Here is a 22,261-nt window from a genome sequence, read left to right on the forward strand (position 1 = left end):
GAATCAATTTTGTGTGGCAAAGGTTTGCCATGGAATGAAGCCATGCACCTTACCCATATGGGATGGGGTGGTATTGCCATGTGGTTTGGAAGCCATAAAACTTACCCATTTGGATGCCCCTTCCTCTCTAACTTACATTTAAGCTACTTAATAAGCAAAACAAACGGGATCAAGACAATAATAATTATCCATTTAGTCCTACTCATTTAAATCTATTAATTTCCTTTTGTTTTTTTAACGGCCAATAAATCTTTTAAATGAGCCACCGGCTAAATTCATCACATCAGGATACACTCACCTTTCGATTTGTGAAAAACTCTCACCTAAGCCAACGTCGGTGAACACTCGTCCAAAAGCACGACAATCTTGTGTAGAATTGAAGAAAATAATGTGAACTTAATCTCTTAGAAGTAGCATGTTTTGTATACGCGTATACATTTTTGCGTGACCCACTATGCAGATTCTGACCTATGTGCAATCTTCATGTTTGTATTTGAATGAAACTCAATTTGTAATAATTAGAAGTTCAAATAAGTTTATGTAACTGTTAACATATTTCTTTTCACAGTGGCAATGAAACTGTCCTCCAGACTTCTTGCCTTATCTCACCAACCCATTTTTGACCGGTTTGAACAAACCAGTTATGTAATCTAACCCACCTGAGTGACCCGTTAACCAACATGACGTGACACTTGAGACTTCACATAATTAATTGGATATATACTTTAGCACAATTTGTGCTTGCACCATTAACATCAGTTGTCAAATTACCAGATCGAGAAGAGCAATCCAAACATAATCTACTTCAATCGCTAAAATTAATCAGATGCAATCTGACTTTTAGATCAAAATGTGAACATTTGCACAGTTATTGAAAGATTTTTTTGTTTGATTTCAGGATTAACCTATACAACTAGTAACAATTTAGTTTGTTTTGTTGTAACGTTAAAACATGATAATTGTCTTCACTGTCTATTCTCTTAAAAAGTGGACACGCCATTTGGTTACTCGATAAAGGAAGCACAAAGGAACAAGGGAAACATTTTAGCGCCTTAGCTAATAATCCGGGAGCGCTAATGCTTCTTGACAAGGGACATCAGATTGGGGCAATGGAGGTGTCTAGCTTTCAAGTACACAAGCATAAAAGTTAAAATTGGGTTTCTTTTTGTTTGTAGTTTGCTTAGTGTTTGTGTGCTTTTTTTGGTTTGTAAATTTACTGTTAACTATTTATTAAAACACCAATTAGTGAATAGGTGTCCGTAACACATATCATGTGGTAACTGTGGTTATGCTCGTAATCTGTATCAAAAGTTTATGCCAGAAAAAGTGAAAAAATCATAAAAACAAAATTCAAACATGTTGGAAGATAATTAATAACTAGTGTTTATCACACCACCAAATGGTATGTATGGCTAGAGCAACACCATACCAGACAAACTAACTTATTTTCTTTTATTTTTATAATCAAGATTCCCAGCACAAAAATCACGTTTTTATTTACCAATCACTCTCCTAGTGTGTGTGTATATATACATGTATATGTATGTATGGCTAGAGCAACACCATCCTTATCTTCAACATTCAACTCCATCGCCATGAACTCCAAGGTGGATGTCGACGAAAACAAATGGGTCGAAAGCGTGCGTAAATCGATCATTGAACAAGAAGATGAAGAACTAAACAAAATCCCCGTTTGTATCTTCACCGTCCCAAAAGTACTTCTAGCCACTGACCCCAAATCCTACATCCCACAACAAGTCGCATTAGGCCCATTCCACCATTGGCGTGCGGAAGTCTACGACATGCAAAGGTACAAGCTCGCAGCCGCCAGAAGACTCCAAACATTCATGAACGTTAGATTCGAACGTATTGTCGAGACAATGAAGATTCGTGAGGAGGCTAGAATCCGTGCTTGTTACCACAAGTTTCTAGACATGTCGGGTGACGCACTCATGTGGATGATGGCGGTTGACATGGCGTTTTTACTCGAGTTTCTAGTCGTGTATTCAATGAAACGAGAAGGTCGGGTGCTCAAGAGAATAACGTCCTCGATGTCTCATTTGGTGGATGTTACGGGAAAGAAGTTGTCGCATGTGGCGATTCTTCGGGATTTGGTGATGGTGGAGAATCAGATCCCGTTGTTTTTAATCAAAACGATGATGGAGCATCAGCAGCGCAGGGAAAGTGATATTAAGTCACCCGCAGAGAAATTGAAGTCGATGCTCATGGGGCTATACCAAGAGCTTACTCCTTTTACGGAACAAGCTTTAGCTGATGTTGATATTGATGAATGTGATCATCTTCTTGATTTTCTATACCACATGACCGTGCCAAATAATAAAGAACTTGGCATTTCGGTGGCGGTTGAGATTGAGTATGAAGGTACTATTAGAAAGAACTAATTGATATATGAATACAGATAGAATATATATTATATGATTTGATTAAGTTATTTATTTTAATTATCCTTTATCATCCACGGTAAGAAAACTCAAAAGCTTCTAAAAGAGTTAGCTATCAAATCACAAAACACTCATATTTTAAAAGTACAAAACTTTAGTTTATAATAAAGTGATATATAAATGGACAATAAAATGTGTTATAACCCTTTTAGAATAGCAAAATCAATACTAAAAAAACAAAACACTATGTACGACCCACTGGAGCCCTGATAAGAAAATCTACAACCTCCAAGGTTAGAAAACTAAGGTGGCCAACAACCATTGCATTCTCTACACAAAAATGTTTTTGTGGTATACTGGACCAACCCTAACTAATGTATGTATTCTCTCTAACAGGTATCACAGAAGAAGCCGATGAAGGGGATGAAGAAAAGTCTTTTTCAAAACCTAGCGATCTTAGACGGTTCATGAACTTTATCTGGAAAATCCTAACCAAATCAAACGCGGGTATGGTAAGGATATTCAAGAAAATAATATTCAGAAGGCCGGTTGCATTGATGATGAAATTTCCATGGAAAATCATATCCAACATTCCAATACTAAAACTCCTGAAAGGACCCATGGAGAACATGTTTCACAACTTTCGTGGTGAAGGTCCCGAGTCCAAGGACGAAAGTGGCGATTCAAAAACCCCAACAATCGAAGAGATCACAATCCCGTCAGTCACCGAGATGGCCAACGCCGGAATCCTTTTCTCACCAGTTAATGGTGGAATTTTCGATATTAGTTTCAACGCTAAAACATGTACACTTTACCTCCCTGTGGTCTCACTAGATGTGAACACCGACGTTTATTTAAGAAACCTTGTAGCCTACGAAGCATGTGTTGCAGCAGGACCCTTGGTGGTGGCTCGTTACACCGAGTTAATGAATGGGATAATCGACACGGAAGAAGATGCAAAGTTTTTGCGGGAAAGAGGTATAGTTGTGAACCGTTTGAAAAGCGACAAAGAGGTTGCGGATGTATGGAACGGAATGAGTAAATCTGTGAAACTAACGAAAGTGGCGAAGATGGACAAAGTGATTGCGGATGTGAATCACATGTATGAGCAAACATGGAAAGTGAAAACATCAAGGTACTTGAAGAGATATGTGTTTGCATCATGGAAGATTTTAACGTTGTTAGCTGCTTTGTTTATGTTGTTCTTGTCAACGGTTCAAGCGCTCTGCACGGTTTATAGCTGCTCTCGAGCGTTAAGTCATCTTCCCGAATTTCCTGGATCTGAAGGGGGCGAGTGAGTGTAATATGTGTCTCTGTGTGTTTCATTATATTTAACACCTTTGATAGTTTTTTTTTAACCATGTGGACTTGATTGTTATTTGTAATTTCGTAACTCAAAACTTTTATGTGATTGCTGCTGGCGGTTAGCTGTAAGCTGTTGGCTGTAAGCTGAAGGCTGGAAGCTGGTAGCTGTTAGCTGTAGCTTTTTAAATATATTTAGGTGTTTGGCAGAGTAGCATAAGTTTTTAATAAAATTAGCTGGGTGCCTGCGTGGTACGGCGAAATGGGCGCACAACCTAAAATTTAATAGCATAATTAGTGTCGGTACATGATTCCTAGATGACAGTGCATACATAACCTCATGGAAAGGTAGTAGCGTGTAACTGATGGCGAAAATCATGAAACAAAGCTAAAATATACATTAATTTCAAATAGATAATTTTTTAAACCAACCTATATTGATATGAATCCCTTTCTGAACATGCAATATTCTAATCGGAAACATGTTCTGACCTGACCCCTTTCGACTCAAAAGCGTACCGACACGAATCGAACTATTTTAACCCTTTTAGTATTGACTCGTTCTGACCCTAATTTGGTTTTACACATGACTCAAGTTCATCTGACTCGACTTCTAATTTGGTCTTACACATGACGCGAGCTAACCTGACTTGACTTGTTATCGATCATAACCGATAATCACGTAGTATGTTAAATTTTTAAAGTTAAAGAAGTATAACAATATCATACTCAAATTAAAGAGAATAAAATGCTTGTTTTTATGGTGTAATTTGTTTAAAAAATTATTAACGTGTGAAAAAGTTATGGCTCCTAAAAAAGTCGTGGGGTAGTTAGTTTTGAATAAGAATTGAATGTGTAACTATTATATAAATTAACAAAAGTTTATATAAGTTCAAGTATCAAACTTGTAAATTCAAATGTAAAAGCTTCTAGCTAGCTTTTTCTCAAACGCTACCAATACTAGCGTTCAAATACGAAGCTTTTTCAATAAAAGCTTGAAGCTATTTCAACCAAACAAATATTTTTATTAAGTATGAATTTTTTATTAAAATCTTGAAGTTTCTAAAAGCTCTTTACCAAACATACCATGTATTAAAGGAAATTCAAAATTGACTAAATGGACATGGTTGGCAGAAAATTTTACAATGAACATTTAACTTTTAGTTCTTATCAAAATAAACGGCTGAAAATGATAGGCTAAATTTAGCTCACACATTAACAATTGTACATATTTTATTAAGATTTTAATGGACGCAACCTTCTTTCAAGGCTTATCGTGCCAAATAAAATTTAGGAAAAGTCTCAAAATAATCATGTTCACCCAGTTCGTTCTTGATATCAGTGACATTGAGTTTAATTAAAAAATAATCAAATCAGAAAGATCCGATTGAAGGTTAACAAATAAGCTCTTACTCGTACCGAAAAGACAGCATTCTAGTTGTCATGGAATAGCCCAAAAAACTAATGTGCCATCTACCATCATCTCACATGTTACCTTACCCGACTTAGGGCTATCCAAACTTTTCGTCGCTCGCTCGAAAATTGTTTGAAAAATGCTCGTTTGATTTCGGCCCGGTTTGGAAATGAGCCGTTCAGCTCGGTCCGGTTTAAAAACAAACCAAACACAAGCAAAGCCTCGCTCAATTCTGTTTGGTTCGTTTTTGCTTGAATGATTTTTTATTATATACATATATATATACATGGGACGGTTCATGCGAGAAGTGCGAGAAGTGCGAGAAGTGAATCTCAACCGTTCATTACACAGATCAATGGTTTAAGATACATAGTGGCTTTTTTGTAAATAATCTAAACTTTTGGACAATTGTTTTTTAATTAAAAGGGCAAACTCGTCAATGTTGTGTAGCCTTATAATGTGTAACATCTGCAATCCCTGCCTTCACTCCTTAACCGCCCAACCTAAAACCTCGCATGAAATCCGTACGAACCTTTGAAATTGAAACACAAAATCGACGAGTTTAAAGTGTTTTTGATTCTATTTGTATATGTATAAGAAGCAATCGATTGTAGCGCATGTGTATCGGTATGTTCTGAAGCTCAATTTTAGGGTTTTCTCGTTTGCTACAATGGTCGGTCCATGGGCAAGAAATTAAAGGTATGTAGTTAAATTGGTGGTGTATTGACGTATTGTAGGATCAAGGTAGAATGTAAAGTAATAATGCACAAACTCCGATAATTTACATGTAGTTCATTATAATTCCCAACACAAAAACACAAAAAACAGAGTATTTTGTAGTTTGTGGATTCTGTTTGTGTATGTATAATAAGCTTTTGTTTATCTTGGCTGTGTAGCTTTGTGTTTTGAATCTTAATTGGGGGTTTTTGCACATGCTACATTGACCGTACCTTAGGCAATAAATATAGGTAGTTAGTAAAATGTAAAGTGAAAACCTTCTCGACAATAGGTTTGTTTTGATTTTACAAAGATTGAAAGCATGTAGTTGGATGTAGCAGGTAATATATGTGGTGTACTGTAAATAGTTGATGCTACATTAAACCTTCAATATGGTGTATGATTCGAACTTTCCGTACGTTGACATGTCTCGTAAGGATGCCTTGTGTTAGTGCAGTATCAAAGTATATGAATGCGTAGGGCTGTAAGCGAACCGGATGTCCGGCGGACGTCCGGGCGTCCGTTCGGCAAGAAGTTCGTTTATGTTCGTCCGTTTAATAAACGAACCGGACATGGACACAAAAATTTCGTTCGGTAAGCTTAACGGACGAACACGGACAAGGGCCAAGTCTGTTCGATAGTGTTCGTGAACGTCCGGTAACGTTCGTCCGATTACGTCCGGTAATGTCCGTCAGGTATCGTTAGTGTTTATATCTATCCAGTATTGTAATTTAACTGCAGAATTTCTAGTGTTATTAATAACACTTTTATATTACTACACATGTTTGATGTCTCTTATATTATAGTGATCCACTTTATGTTAATATATTAAGTGTTAAGTATATTTGGATGTTATATGGTGTAATTCCTAATTTGTATGTGAAGTTGTTTAGATATATGCTTGGTGTCAATATGCAACCGTTTATATTTGTCCATTAGTGTTCATTGTCCATTAATGTTCACATGTTTGTTTGTCCATTAATATCCATTAGTGTCCGTCCATTAAGAAATTGAGTTTAATCACTGCTGATCCCAACTAATGAATTGGCTACTAATGGTCCCAACTTTTAAAGTATTTGTTTCTAACGGTTCATGACTAACAGAATCCTAACGTCGTTAGTTTCAGGTCGCCGGAAAAACGGTTTTGGCCGGAAAACTCAATTTTTTTCCCGAAAACTCAACATTTTCGTCCCAAACATCTTGGTATCTTCGTATCGGGCCTTTAGGAACCTTTTTCTAGTAAAAGCCCCAATTATTAAGGTCGATGGAAACCTTAGAACCATCATTGGAATTGGTTGATAGTGCTCAAGTGGTGGTAGTTGGTTAGCGGTGAGTCAATTGGCAGTGGTTGTAGTGTTTAGGTGGTGTTTTCCGGCAACAAATTTCAATTTTCCAGCCAAAAACGTTTTCCCTGCGACCTGAAATTAACGGCGTTAAGATTCTGTTAGTCACGGACTATTAAGAACAAATACTTTAAAAACTTATGCTGTGTATGAGTTAAGAACAAATACTTTAAGAGTTGAGACATCAGTAGCCAATTCACGGACTATTAGTGATCCACTTTATGTTAATATATTAAGTGTTAAGTATATTTGGATGTTATATGGTGTAATTCCTAATTTGTATGTGAAGTTGTTTAGATATATGCTTGGTGTCAATATGCAACCGTTTATATTTGTCCATTAGTGTTCATTGTCCATTAATGTTCACATGTTTGTTTGTCCATTAATATCCATTAGTGTCCGTTTGCCCATTATTGTCTGTTTGTTAATCCGTACACGAATGGACAAACTCAATTTCTTAATGGACGGACACGAACATGAATTTTCGTTCGGTAGAGTGTTCGTGAACCGTCTGTTTGTCCGTCAAAAGCTTAACGGACGGACACGGACATGCTCTCGTCCGGTTCGGTCAGGTCCGTGTACACCCCTATGAATGCGTATGTTTTGTGGTTGGTTAGTATTAATGAAAGATCTGGTAGTGTTGTCTGTTTGTTAATCCGTACACGGAATGCGCATTATGTATAAGGTCTTAAAATGCCATTATTGTCTGTACATTTTGTTGATTACACCAACAATTTAATTAGTGATTGTGATTTAAATTTGCAGGTCACTCACAAATTCGGTCTATCACGATGTCCCATAGTAAGTTTAATATTATGCTGATTGTTTAGTGTTTTTTGGGTGTAGTGTTGTGTACGTTAGCAGTAAATTTGTTAAAAGAAGTTTTGATTTTTTATTTTGTGTAGGTGAGTTATGGTGTGTAGGCGAATAATGTCAAGTTGCAAAGTATAGTTACAACGTTTTTGTTAATTTGATTAAAGTATGTGTTATGTACGTTGTATAATAGCGGTGTAGGTTGTGTATGATGTTGTTTGGTAATCGTATATGGTATGTTGCTATTTGGCAGGGGATCTTGTTATGGTAGAGAAGTGTTGGTATCTTTATTGGTGCTAATATTTTTTTTTGTTTTGCGGTGAACGGTGTAGGGCAACCAGGATAGTTGTGTAGGGTAAGTTGGTTAGTAGTGTTATGGAACTTTGTATGTTATATGTACATTGGTGTATGTTGAAATGAATGAAACTTGATGTGTAGGATACTAGGAATGGTAATAATAACTTAGTGTAGGCACTAGTTAACAATTAACAAAGTTGTGTAGGTTTTGTTTATAGTGTAGGTTTAGTAATTGCAACTGGAAATGTGCTATTGTTAATATGTATGTGTTATTGGTTATTGCGTATGGGTTATTGTATGGTATATGGTTTGTTGTAAAGATATAGAACTTTTGTAGGCTTTATATGATTTATATAGGTACTTTTTAGGGCACGTGTATGAGTTATTATTATTACAATGTAGGTGGGTTATTGAAACTGTGTATGGGTTACCTTTATAATGTAGAATTTTGCAAACTTAATAAGATTTATGTATGTATTCTTATGAAGATGTGTATCGGTTCTTGTTATTGTGTAGGATTGGTGTATGTTGGCTAAGGAAAATATTTGCATGATATTAGGTTATAACTTTACTTTTCTTGGTACCTTTTGTGAATTGTGATTGTATATAGTTAAGTTATGTATATACTTACATTGGTTTGGATGTTATGATGAAACTTACAATACATGTGTATGAGGTTTGGTGCTGTGTATGTGTTATAATAGATGCTAATTTTTAGCCATATGATTGAATTATACAATGTACTAGTAGGAATATTGTGTAAGGGGTGTCCGAATAATTGTGTATGGAACTTGTGTAGGTTGTATGCCTATAGATATATGAATTTATGTATGTATTTGATTAGAGGATGTATATGGGTTATTAATATAGTGTTTGGTTTGATTAAAGAAAGTTTGTTGCATGTTATTGTGGTATTGTAAAAGATGTGAAGGGGTTCTATTTTTTGTGTAGGTTGGGTAATTGCAACTAGAAATATGTTGTTTTTAAGAAGTATGGGTTATTGGTTATTGTGTACTGGTTATTGTTATGGTGTATGGGTTGTTGTTAAAATATAGAACTTGTGTAGACTTTTATTTGATTTATGTAGGTATATCTTAGAACTTGAGTATGGGTTGTTATTACAGTGTCGGCTGTGTATGGGTTATTATGTTGGTAAATTTTAGAGCATGCGTATGGGTTATCGTTGTATGTTGAAGATATATATTATATGTGCAGGAAGCTGTTAAATAGTTTGAACATATTGAAAAGAATGTATATATTACGGGCTGAGTAGGCATATGACTTAGTAAGGTATTGTATATATGTTTTGATGATGTTTGATATTTAAAACTACCATTATGCAAACTGTGTATATTAACTTTTTATGTTTTTTACTTTTTTTGTTTTGTTTTGTTTTGATTTTAAAACAGAATGAAAGACAATTGGACGTAACTATCTAGACAAAAGAGGAGAGACTATGATAAAGGGAAAAAAATTAAACGCACACTGAACACAAAAAAATTCAACTTCGTGGAGGTTCGCAACCAAGATTCTTCTATTAGACAGACACACGGAAAGAGCCAATAGCATAAAGGTTCTTGGTCAGGAATGAATGTTAGGTTGATTAAAATACAATTAGGAAATTTCATACTTGTTTGGTGGGTTTTAACACATATTTGAACCTTAGTGTTTTGTTTATGCTAAAGTAATTGGTTAAGTGTTTACGGCCCATTCATATAATTCGGAAAAGTTTGAACTCTTGATTTTTGTTGTAATGTGACTGATCTACAATGTTTTAAGTTTTTTTTGGTGAAACATGATGTATTTTTAATGTTTGTAGTCTAGTTAATTTCAAATTTTATAGCATGTGAAGGAGGATATATCGTACCCAGTTGTGTAGTAAAGTACACTTCTGGTTGGTGTATTGAATTACCGAAGCATCTTTTATAAAAGATGGCGTTCATAAACCACACACAGTAAATGAAAACTAGAACAATGTAGGTTTGAGAATCGATTTAAATTAATGGTTGATTTTGTTAATTCGAAAATCTCACATGCTTGAATTATAGATAAAGTAGAAAAAGATTTTTAATGTTTTTTGAATTATTATAAATAATGAATTCCTTAGAAAATACAAATAAGAAAAGATGAATTGTGTAACAAATAAATCTAATTATATGTGGGTCGATTAGAGATGTTTGATCAGAAATGGGTATAAACTCAAAATTTAAAGAAATAATTATGGATAAAAAGAATGCAATTTTAGTTAGATAATAATAATAATAATAATAATAATAATAATGTACGACTTGATCAAAAAAAATAATAAAAACAATTATTTGTAACTTCCACGAAGATTAGGTCATACCATAAATAAAAATAAACAACTTTTACTGTTATACCCTTAACATCAATTAAATAATAAAAGAAAAAGAAAATATGTGATTGGTCGGATTCATTTCTCACATTTCTCGCTATAAGAAACACTTCTGAAATGACCCAATATCTATATATATATATAAATATATATATATATATATATATATATATAAAGTATTTTTTAAAATTTTTGAAATTTTTCTCTTTTGTGTTGACTTTAATGTTTAATTGTAAACTCTAGCTGCTCGTTTTATATATGTTCTCTTGTTAAATTTGAGTTTTAGACATTTTAGGGTTGGAAGTTTAGACATTTTGAAGTTGAAAATCTTGAATTAAAGACATTTTTTACTTTTAGAATTTAAAATTAAAAAGTCTGAACGAAACCAAGCCGCTCGGTTTCAAACAAAACCAGGTTCAAGCATAAAAATATTGCTCGTTTCATAAAATTGAATCCGCTCAGTTCGGCTCGCTTTCGAACCAAACTAAATATGAGCAAGCATGTGTTTAGTTCGACTTAGTTCGTGAACACCCCTACGTCCCGAATATAGGATATTGGTATTACCAACTTTTCAGGTACACAAAATCCTGACCTCTTTAGCTGCCTATGGTATATTTATTGCACTTCTATGTTGAACAAGTTGAGGTATCAACCTCCTATTGAGTTTTATATTTATTTGAGATTATTTCTTAAAAGCACAAATCTAACTATTTTATAAGAAATCTTGGTCAGCTTAAGGTTTTCTTGGATATGACCTATTTTTAGAAAGTCCAAAATTAATTAATTGTTTATTTTGATAATTTCCTTGGTCAATATGTTTATTAACCGGCCAATGTTTTTCAAGAAAACGACTAACACATAAAAGGATCGAAATTGAGAGGTGCAAACTTAATATGGCACTTATGTCAGTTGGCTTGAACCAAACCTCATAAGTTAAACATGTGGGCTAAGAATTGTTTTTGTCACTCGTTTCAGAATGCATGGTTAAATACAAAGGCCATCAACGTTGAGTTTTGAACTTCTAGCGCAAAAGATTGGTTTATCGTTATTATCGTCTTTTGTCTTTTGTCATTTTTATATATGCAATCAATTAAACTATCATGACATTTTAATATAAAGACAAATTTTATATATTGGATTTACCTTTAATTTAAGTGGACTGTATATCTTCCCTCTAGGGTGGATTGGTTTCATGACCGAACCTTATCTTAATGGATCTCTACTTTAGAATTTTTAGTTATTAATAATTGAAAATTTATTTTGTTGCAGCTGTATATCCACATATACTGGAATTATATTGTTTCAATATTTTAGAGAATCTTGTTCTTGGGACTTTTCATTACATAAGTAACAAAACAGCATAACCTATTTTTAGAGAAATAACTAAGAAACTTATCTATGTACTTATAAAAACTACCCTCACAGACTACTTTGATTTGAGCAACTATTATGATTAATATTTCTAGCATGCCCCTGCAATATAAATGTTTACATCCGCGTGAAACTGCTAGAACCGAAGTGTGTTAAAACCGAGTGGAAGACGTAACTAACTTTGAGAATCTGAGATAAGCTAGGTCATATCTCAGACAATGTGCAAATCAATCTTTAGATCTTTTGTATGATTAAACACCAAATTAAATGTGAATTATGTGGCCCTAGTATTGTCACACACAAAAAAGGTAAGTGGATGAGGAAGAGATAGGTGTAACTCATAAAGCAAATGCATAGCCCAATGAAGTTACGAGAAGTATGCGCACGCTAAGGCGTTATACCAAACCTTAGTAGTTTATTAAGTGTGCACGTTGTTTTCTTGGAGCTTCAACACTGTCCAAGAAACATGGATATCCAGTGATAGAGTGCCGACCATCCTGTCGGGTTTGCGTTATTACAAGCATGAAAACCAGAAGATCGTCGAACCATCAAACCACAACAACTAATCCCGCAAATATATCCAAAAATACACTTGACTAAAATTTGGGTTGGTAGATTTCCACATAAACTTGGAAATGGCACTAGTGGCATACACAATCTCGATAAGTCAAAAAAACATGCCATTAGTGTATGCTATCGGTGTATGTTTTTTTAACTTGTCAAGAGATTGTGTATGCTATCAATGTTGTTTCCAAGTTTATAAGTCAAAATGTCAAATAACATGACTAGTTTAAGTTTTGCAAAGTAATAAAGGATCGTGTAGAATAGTACAGTTGCATACTTGCATATGCACACAAGAATATAATGAAATATTATAACATTGAGACACGTGTAGGGAAAGGCAACATTGCTACTCAAACAATAGCCAATGGCCTATTAGAGATCAAGTGTTGGTGTTAATATGTTATGGAAAATGAAGAATGCCATCACAAACGTTTCAGGATGCTTTAAAAGTATACGAAACCTAGGTACATGTACGATACTAAATTGGCATTTGGTCCTGGTTTGTATGTGTTATTGATAGAGAAAAAGTATGTGTTTAAAGGAAAACATTAGTAAGAAAACTACAATCGTTAATAAAATGTTTTTTTTTTTGAATGACGGACAAAATACTTTTTTGTAAGTTAGAAATAGAGGTAAATTTTTAAAATTGTTTAAAAAAGTTAAAATGAAACAAAAGTGTTACGCGCAACAAAATGACACTCTCTAGGGGAGGTCAGTGTATCTAGTTCGTTCGTGACAAAATGGCGTGCATGAGCCAGGGGTCTACAATAGCGGCGGCGGGCTTCCCCTAAAAGGCTGAAATTGGTGACGGGTTAGGTGACCAGCGTTGTCTTCAATCATGGGCGTGGTTAGCCTTTTACCAATTATTGTACTCGGGTGGTCGGACATTGTTGTCCGGTAAAAGAAACAAAATGGTGAGCTTCTCGTCTCATGAGTCATTAGAGTCGGAGGTTAAAAAAAACTAGTAATAATAAAAATAAAAAAAGTTTAACCTTTTAGATGGGCCGCCCATTATTTACGAGCCTATTGTAAACTATATAAACACTTAGATTTACCATAACTATAGTTGAGCTATGGCCCACTCCACTTACACTACGAGCTACAAAGCAACCTCACGTCCTCACGTCCAATGTCCACTGTCCAGTTTGTCCTTGTCTCTCTGTCTCTCACTCTCCCTGTTAAGAGTCTTAGCTAGTAACAAGTACAAAAATCTTTAGGTTATCTAAATAACAAACATGGGGAATTGTGATGAAATGGATCATTAGATTGTATCTAATACACAATGCACATGCTAAGTATATATGATTGGGTTTTTTTGGCAACCCACCTAGAATTTAACCTAATCAAGATAAGTATATGTTATGGTAATACTTTTGTGATGAAATGGATATTTAGAATGCATTTACTACACAATACATATGTTCAAGTATGATTCGGAGTTTTATGGCAAGCTAACTAGAATTTGACACATCCCAAGTATCTTAAGCTTGATCACCTGAGAACTCAAAACTAATGAATTGGATAATTCTAGTGTATTTACTACAAAACACATATGATTTTTAAAGTTTGTAACCAGATTAGAATTTAATCCGACCGGTATAGATGGTGCATGATCCGAAAGCTTTAAAAAGATACATGTGTGACATGTAGGAAGTAATTTCGGACTCCAAGTCACGAGCCGGTGAACTTGAGGGACCAAAGATGATAAGTCGGTCATAGTTGCTTATGTTTCCTAGTTACGTTATGTTTCCTAATTATATTGTAATTATAATAGGTAATGTCTTGGCTAACAAGTTAGGTTAGTCTATATAAACCAACTTATGGTTAAACATTATAGAAGGTGATGTGTGAAATGAAACCGAACTAGGGTTTATCTAAGAGTCACACACGAGATGTAACCGAGTTAGGGTTCTCTAGATGCAACCGAGTTAGGGTTTGAAAACTGTAATCGGTTTTTTGAGTTATACTTTCTGATTAATATAAACGAGAGTTAGTCGTTTAATTCGTGTTTGATTATCGATCCGGGACTTGATGACATGTTGTATTTTTGTGAAAAAATGGATAATTAGTGTATTCACTACTCGATCAATACTTTTGATTAAGTATAATTGGAGTTTTAGGGCAACCGAACCCGTCATTGAGTTTGACCCACAAGCCTTAAAAATACAAGTATGTGTCATGATAGCTATTATTACTTGGGTAATTTTGTTACTGTAAGATCTAATTTAAATGTAGCTAATTTTTGGTCATAGAGTAGAACTAGAAGTCACTTGGAATCAATCATATATAAAAATAAGAGAGATCTTCTTTCCCTGTTCATTTATAGTTTGTCTAGATAATAGTTGGTAGTTTTACCAATTTCAAGTTATAGATTTTTTTATTGAAAAGAATTGAAAAATGTTTTTTTAACTGGAACATCTTTGACCATATTCATAAAGAGAATATTCAAAAGTGGACAATCCTAAATCCCCTCGAAAATTACTAAACAAACTCCAAGTATTTTCCAATGTTTTAAAAACCGGTATTTTAGTTCTAACAGATTATATTAAAAAATGGTACAACTGGTTGAACCGGTTTATATCAGGAGGTTCAACCGGTTGAATAATTTGCCTTATAATTTCTTATAATGTAACTTCAATCCAAAAATAACTCAAAACTAAATGATTTTTATAATAAAAAATAATCCAAAAGTTAATCCATATTAAAAAAATAATACAACAGCACTCAATTTTCAAAAAGTAGTCCTAAAATTTACACGTTTAAATGTTAATTGTTGGGTTAAAAATAATTTTAAACAAATATAGGAAGCAAATATCAAAAATTTCTCGGGCTTAAAACCGGTTTGCCGGTAAAAACCGGTATTTTAGACAAAAACCGCCGGTACGATGTTCTAGCAAACAGGTCAAAAATATCATACTCAAAATACCGGCCTAGTGTGTGAAATCCGGTTTAACCGGTTCAACCAGGCGGTTTGAACCGGTTTTTAAAACACTGGCTTTTTCACATTTCCAATGCATTCGTAGAAGTTCGTAAAATAAACGAGGTTGTAAAATCTAAAACAATGATCTTCTTTGTATTATGGTGGTGTATTTGGGGTTAGTCTTTCCTTAAACCCCTGTTTTAAAATATCTTTTCTTGGTCACTAGAAAAATTAAAATACAAAAAAAGGCGGATTACATATATTGTTTTGCTAATTATTGTATACATTTTATAAGTTTTTTGAACGACTAATATGAATTTATTACAATTCTATTTTTGAATCTATAATTTTATTGCAAAAAAACCAAGCATGCCCAATGATCAGATATTTATTGTATACAAACTAGATTTTCTACTCGGCGCGTTGCGCCGGGTAGCTAGCAAAATCCCAGCATTGAAACACGGGTGTTGGTAAAACCCAAGCGTTACGACGATGAGTCAACACGAATTCGATCAATATCGGCTGCATTCGTTACGATATAGACATTATTGGTAAAATTTTAGCGTTAAACCCCAAAAAATTAATTTGTTAAATTGACATATAAGAAAACAAAATATTTAAGACGATGTTTATTGGTTGGCAAACCCGGGCGGTGGTAAAACACAAGTGTTGTCGTCCCGAGCAATTAGGGGTAACTTGATACGAATTCAGTCGGTTTGATTACGTACATTACGGTAGCGGAACTAAAAATGAAAAAAATATAAAAATTGAGGTGGGTCAACGACCAAATTTTTTTTAATTTTTTTTTTTCAGGTTTGTTATGGTACCGGACTAAAAAAATGACGTTTGATCAGTTTCCATTACATTTATTATGGTAACCAAACTGAAAAACAAAATTCGTCGAACAAAACGATGCCGCTAAATGCGGCATCAAAGTTCTTGTTTATGTTATATAATAATATGCTTAGGAGGGTTTAAGAAATCAGACAGTATAAAGATGATCATTTTCTTATAGAGTATATAAGGGTTTTTCCAAGAGAATGTAAAACTTATTAAAGAAATATAAATCTTAAGCAAAAATAAAACTATAATTAATACATTAAAAATTAGATAGACTATGAAAATAGTACAAAATTTCAGGTAAAAGAAAAGGGTGTGCATAATTCAGTGTTTTAAAAACCGGTTCAAACCGTCCGGTTGAACCGGTTAAACCGGATTTCACACACTAGGCCGGTATTTTGAGTCCGATATTTTTGACCGGTTTGCTAGAACATCGTACCGGCGGTTTTTGTCTAAAATACCGGTTTTTACAGGCAAACCAGTTTTAAGCCCGAGAAATTTTTGATATTTGCTTCCTATATTTTTTTAAAATTATCTTTAACCCAACAATTAACATTTAAACGTGTAAATTTTAGGACTACTTTTTGAAAATTGAGTGCTATTGTATTATTTTTTTAATATGGATTAACTTTGGATTATTTTTTGTTATAAAAATCATTTAGTTTTGAGTTATTTTTGGATTGAAGTTACATTATAAGAAATTATAAGACAAATTATTCAACCGGTTGAACCTCCCGATATAAACCGATTGTACCATTTTTTAATATAATCCGTTAGAACTAAAATACCAGTTTTTAAAACATTGGCAAAATTGTATACATCATCGAGAAAATAGAAGTTGAAGTCAAAAGGACTAGAGGCATCTTTCTTTCCTTTTAGAGGAAAACCTCTCAACAAGTGTGGTGTAAATATAAGTGTCTACTTAATGATGTGTGTGTAATTGCTTAAACGCGTAGTAAAATGTTATAGAAAAGTAAGAGAGCGTAGCAATGTTTACATGTTATGTTTGGATTATATTAAAATAACAAGCTAATTTATTATTAAATGGTTAAATACAAAGTTAAGAAATATATGAAACAGAATTTGCAATAATTAATTTGTATTTGGAGCTTAATTACTGTATTAGTAAGTAATGCAAGTCAATGACATGATACTTTGTAAAAGATGGAGATAGGAAAGACATGGGTTGAAACAATGATAAAAGGAGTGATAATGGCATACTTTGTTTGTCTTGTTTGCTTTTGGCATTTCTTCTTTTGTTTTACTTGCAACCTTTACCCAAACCCTAAAATGGGGATGGGTTTGGGTTTTTGGGTTAACCCTGCCAACAGGCGATGACCTCTTAGTCCAAAGCCTGTTTATTGGTTTGGAAGTTGGAATCCTCATTTCATTTTGACATATTTATGATAAACATCAAATTTCATATATGTAATTATTTACAAAATTTTATGTCATATGAAATTATTTTATCATGCATGAAGATTCAGCATTTTGACTATTTTATCTAGTAGTATTTAAAAGTATTAAAATTTAAAGGCTCATACCATAAAAAACCAACACACTTTCTATTTTTTCTCACAAAAGTCCCTTAACAATTTTTTTCACATAAAAGTCCATGCAGTGGCGAAGCTTGGGCTTAACCACGGGGGTGACCGAAGTCACGGACTCAAAAATTTTCGGGTCGACGATTCGGTTCTGTCGGTGATTTGGGTCTGGTCGGTTCGGATCAAACAATATGACATTTACATATATAATTTTTCTTCATTTATTCAAACAATTGTTCTTACAATATAAAAACAAAATAAATTTTTAACCAACAAAGACCTAAAATATTAATGATGATGCGAGAGGAAGGGTGAGTAGGGATAAGCAAATTCGGTATTGATACCGGTACCGATACCGAAATCGGTACAGATTTGGTACCGTCGGTACCGAATAGATACAAAGGTTTTGAGTTTTGGTACCGGTAATCTCAAATTTTACCTTCAATACTGGTATCAAACCGAATATTTGGTATCGGTACCGGCACCGGTATGGTATCGATCTCATCCCTAAGGGTGAATACCTAGAAGAAGAATTGCAAAGACCTATAATATTTAAAAAAACAAATCTTTTACTATTCGACTACTATTTTGTAACTTTTCTTTATAAATATTGTGAGGTTTTAGAAAAAAAAAACAAACGATGGGGTATTATATTTGGAAAAAAAATCAGTAGTGACCGATAACATTTTGGAAAAATACATCGGGGGTGACCGCGTTTAATACCTATAAAAATTTCTGAGAAAAATCGCGAAATTTAACATGTTAACAGAGAAAACGGCAGTGGCCGGGGCCACCCCTGGTCCCCACATAGCTTCGCCCTTGAGTCCATGCGCATGCTAATTCTGAACAAAAAAATGACGTAACTTATAAAAATAATTTTTTTTCTTATGTGGCATTAGGTTGTTCACGGTTCGCTATAAAAACCTGAAACCATTCAAACGTTGGTTTCGCGGTCGTTTTTTTCAAAAATTTGAGTTGCTCGGTTTCAAAAGTTGTAAATCGTAGTAAACGGTTTGATTTACAGTTTATAAACAAAACTTGCTGCATAAAACCGGACTGAACAGGACCCTAGAACTTGAAAATATATGAATTTTTTAATTGTTCTATAATACATATAGTAACTATTTATTCATATACAATAAAACTACGCCAACAAAGCTTCAGAGAACCCCTTCATTATATACTAGAAAACGAATTTAACTGAATTTTTTACTTATAAGTTATACTCATTTAAGTTATGTCATTTTGTTGTTCAAAATTAACATATGCATAGACTTTTATGTGTAAAAAGTTGTTGAGTGACTTTTGTGAGAAAAAACAGATAATGTATTGGTTGTTAATAGTATTTGCACAAAATTTAAATACTAATTAATTTGATTATTACCCAACAAGCCCTCAACCCGTTTAATACGTTTAGTTAGTTGGGTTAAACGGGTTATGTTTAAGTTACATGATTTTAAATTTGGCTTTTTTACATGAACAAAAATACATGGATTGTTTGAGTTAACCGGCTTAACCCGACAACTTATAACTTGTCAATGTGTTAACACGTCACGGTTTACACTCTAATGGTACAAAATAAAGAGGTTAATCAAAAGAATTTTTTGTATTTTATACCTACAAAGTTAAAATTTGTCGGACCACTAACCTAAACTATACAAAAAAAAACTATTATTTAAATGAGAGAAAAAGGTGAATGAAATAGTGATAGAAAGCAGAAGTGACGTCATATATGAGAAAGGAAAATAAGGCTTTTTGAACACACAAAAGATCATAAATATCAAATCAAACAATTTAAGCACTGTTTAACAAGAGATTTATTGACCTTAATTTTTCAACACGTCCCCCTGCCCATACGTACGTACATGGACCTGGACCTGGACCTGGACCTGGACCTGGCCCTGGACCTGGACCTGGAATGCAACTGTGACCCCTCCTGAACCTCTTAAATCAAACAACCATTGCCACATTATTAACCATCGGTTATAACTAGTAAACATGCATGGTTCAAACCATTCTCTACCTTCACCTACCCGACCCCTCTCACCTTACTTGCCAATTAATTGTATTAACTCTTTACTCTTGGTATCCATTATTTTTTTAAAATCAAAACGAAAATGTATCTTATAATTGATGAGAATCTCTATAAAATGAAACCTGATTTCAAACATATCCCAAAAACGACTTGTAATATCTAAAACTAAAGCATGGTTTTATCTATTTCAATATTTTATTGATTACAATTTCCAACATATTCATCAAGTACAAAAATCACTAATTCATAATAATAAAAAAAGTCTAAAATAGCATATTATGTCGGGTCGAAACTCCAAAGGAGAACTAAAATTAGCATATTATCTCAAATTAAAACTATTTATTACATTTTAAAATTTTTAATGTTTTGTAAAAATAAAAATATCTATGTATATCGTGTTCCGTCATAATGTGTGCGGAACTATACGTGAGGTGCTATTTTTCTTGAACACTAATTGTACCCGTACCGGTATCGGTACCAAGATTTTAGGAATTCAGTTAAATATTTAAAGGTATAGGTATGGGTGCCGACCAGGGGTGGACCCACATAGTATGGAACGGGTTCCGGGATATCAATGTTTTTTAAAAATTTACTAGAAGCGGTATAGTAAATTTTTGAAGGACCCCATAAAAATTAGAACTTGAAACATGTACTAATAATGGTGAACTGGTTGAGTGGAAAGTCTCATGTTTTTTCTTTGAAGTGTCTCGGGTTCGATCCTAACTAGGTCATGTTTTTGTTGCATTTTTTTAAAATCACATTCTAAATTAGTTTAGTTAGGAGTTAGGGTTCTAAGCTCATGCAACCGTTTTAACTCTCAACAGCGTAATATAGTGTGTTTCAGCCAACACTCACCAGTCATGCACTCACGCGTCCTCTCTCTCTCTCTCTCTCTCTCTCTCTCTCTCTCTCTCTCTCTCTCTCTCTCTCTCTCTCTCTCTCTCTCTCTCTCTCTCTCTCTCTCTGAATCTCCAGCCAGCCTCCACGGCTCCCCCCTCCCCAGCCACTCAACCATCCTATGTTCCTCTCGGCTCGCTTCCACAGCTTCACGTACTTCTCTCGACTTTTCTCTGAATTTGTCTCAAACAAAAGGTAATTTTAGGGCTAATATAATATTGATTGATTTTATATTATTAATTGTATGTTGTAGACTTGATTATCAGATTGGTGTTATATTGTTACTTAGTTTTGTTAAAAACTTAAATTTTAGGGCTAATTGTGCAAGATTATTGAAAAGGAAGTAATATTTTTAGGAAAATTGATTTGGGATCCCTTTTAACGAAAACTAATTTGAAATTATCAAGTTAACCAAAGACATGAAATTATATAAATGATGTTTGCATTTGTTATATCAATAGACAGCTATGCATTCGTTTTCAAAACATGAAAAGTCGGACTTTAAAAATTTGTAATATATTTTTTTCTCGTTTTGAATGGCATCGTATTTTGTGAATTTTTTTATGATATTGTTTTTTATGTTTTTTCGCCTTGACATGACCTGAACATCGATCGACCCAAAAATTTTGAACACCTAAAAAATGGGACCCCATTGCCCAAAAATCCCGGGTCTACCACTGGTACCGACGGTATTTCGGTACTTGGTATCCATTTAATACTATAGTTTACTTTGGTATTATGGTTTATAGGTTTTATTTTTGGTTTTGGTATTATGTTATAGTTGTTATTTTACGGTTTTGGTATTATATTTTGTTGAATGTCGGCACCGTGTCGGTACCCGAACCGGTTCAGCTTATTTTTTATTTGTACTGGTACCGATACCAATACCAAGTTCAATGGAGATTTGAAAAAAATCATTTGTACCAAAGCACGTACCGTATTGAAATACCCATACCATAAAATTTGGTATGGTTCCCAACACCGATCTCATTCCAATCTGGAACTGTTCTTGAACATGTGAAAAATAAAACATTATATGTTATGGATGATAATTGAATCAATCTGCTAACAAAGTTATTGCTTTGATATGATTGAAATGTTAATCTCCCTCATATCTACAATATATTTGTAGAACAACGAATTTTCTACTAAATTGTTGGTGATTTAATTGTTATCGGGTCATCTTCGGTAATTAGGGGCTCACTTAAAGTTAAGGAAGTTAGAATATACATTGATACAGTTTAACAAATTCAGAGTGCACGCTTGATCAAAACTGTTATAATTTCTTGTGCATAATAGTGAGTGAAGCTCACTGAATATCACGATTTATGGCAGTGGCACCTTATGGAGGTTATAACCAACAATGGTAGTTATGATGATTATATAACTAATCGATGGTAGTAACGAGAGTTATGTTGGTATTTTATATACTCCCTCCGTCCCATT

General features: G+C 33.8%; 1 protein-coding gene across 1 annotated transcript; it reads left to right on the top strand.

Moving 5' to 3' along the window:
* The first annotated feature begins 1,468 nt into the window (after positions 1-1,468).
* LOC143536176 (putative UPF0481 protein At3g02645) lies at positions 1,469-3,752 on the top strand. The gene is made up of 2 exons (XM_077030225.1): positions 1,469-2,382; positions 2,799-3,752. Exons 1-2 carry the CDS (start codon positions 1,548-1,550, stop codon positions 3,698-3,700), a joined length of 1,737 nt encoding a protein of 578 aa, XP_076886340.1. The 5' UTR covers positions 1,469-1,547; the 3' UTR covers positions 3,701-3,752.
* The last annotated feature ends 18,509 nt before the right edge of the window (positions 3,753-22,261 follow it).

This window comes from Bidens hawaiensis, unplaced genomic scaffold (genome assembly GCF_021521415.1).
Source record: "Bidens hawaiensis isolate Kalapana, Puna unplaced genomic scaffold, B.hawaiensis_p1.1 tig00010744_1, whole genome shotgun sequence".
Taxonomy (NCBI): domain Eukaryota; kingdom Viridiplantae; phylum Streptophyta; class Magnoliopsida; order Asterales; family Asteraceae; genus Bidens; species Bidens hawaiensis.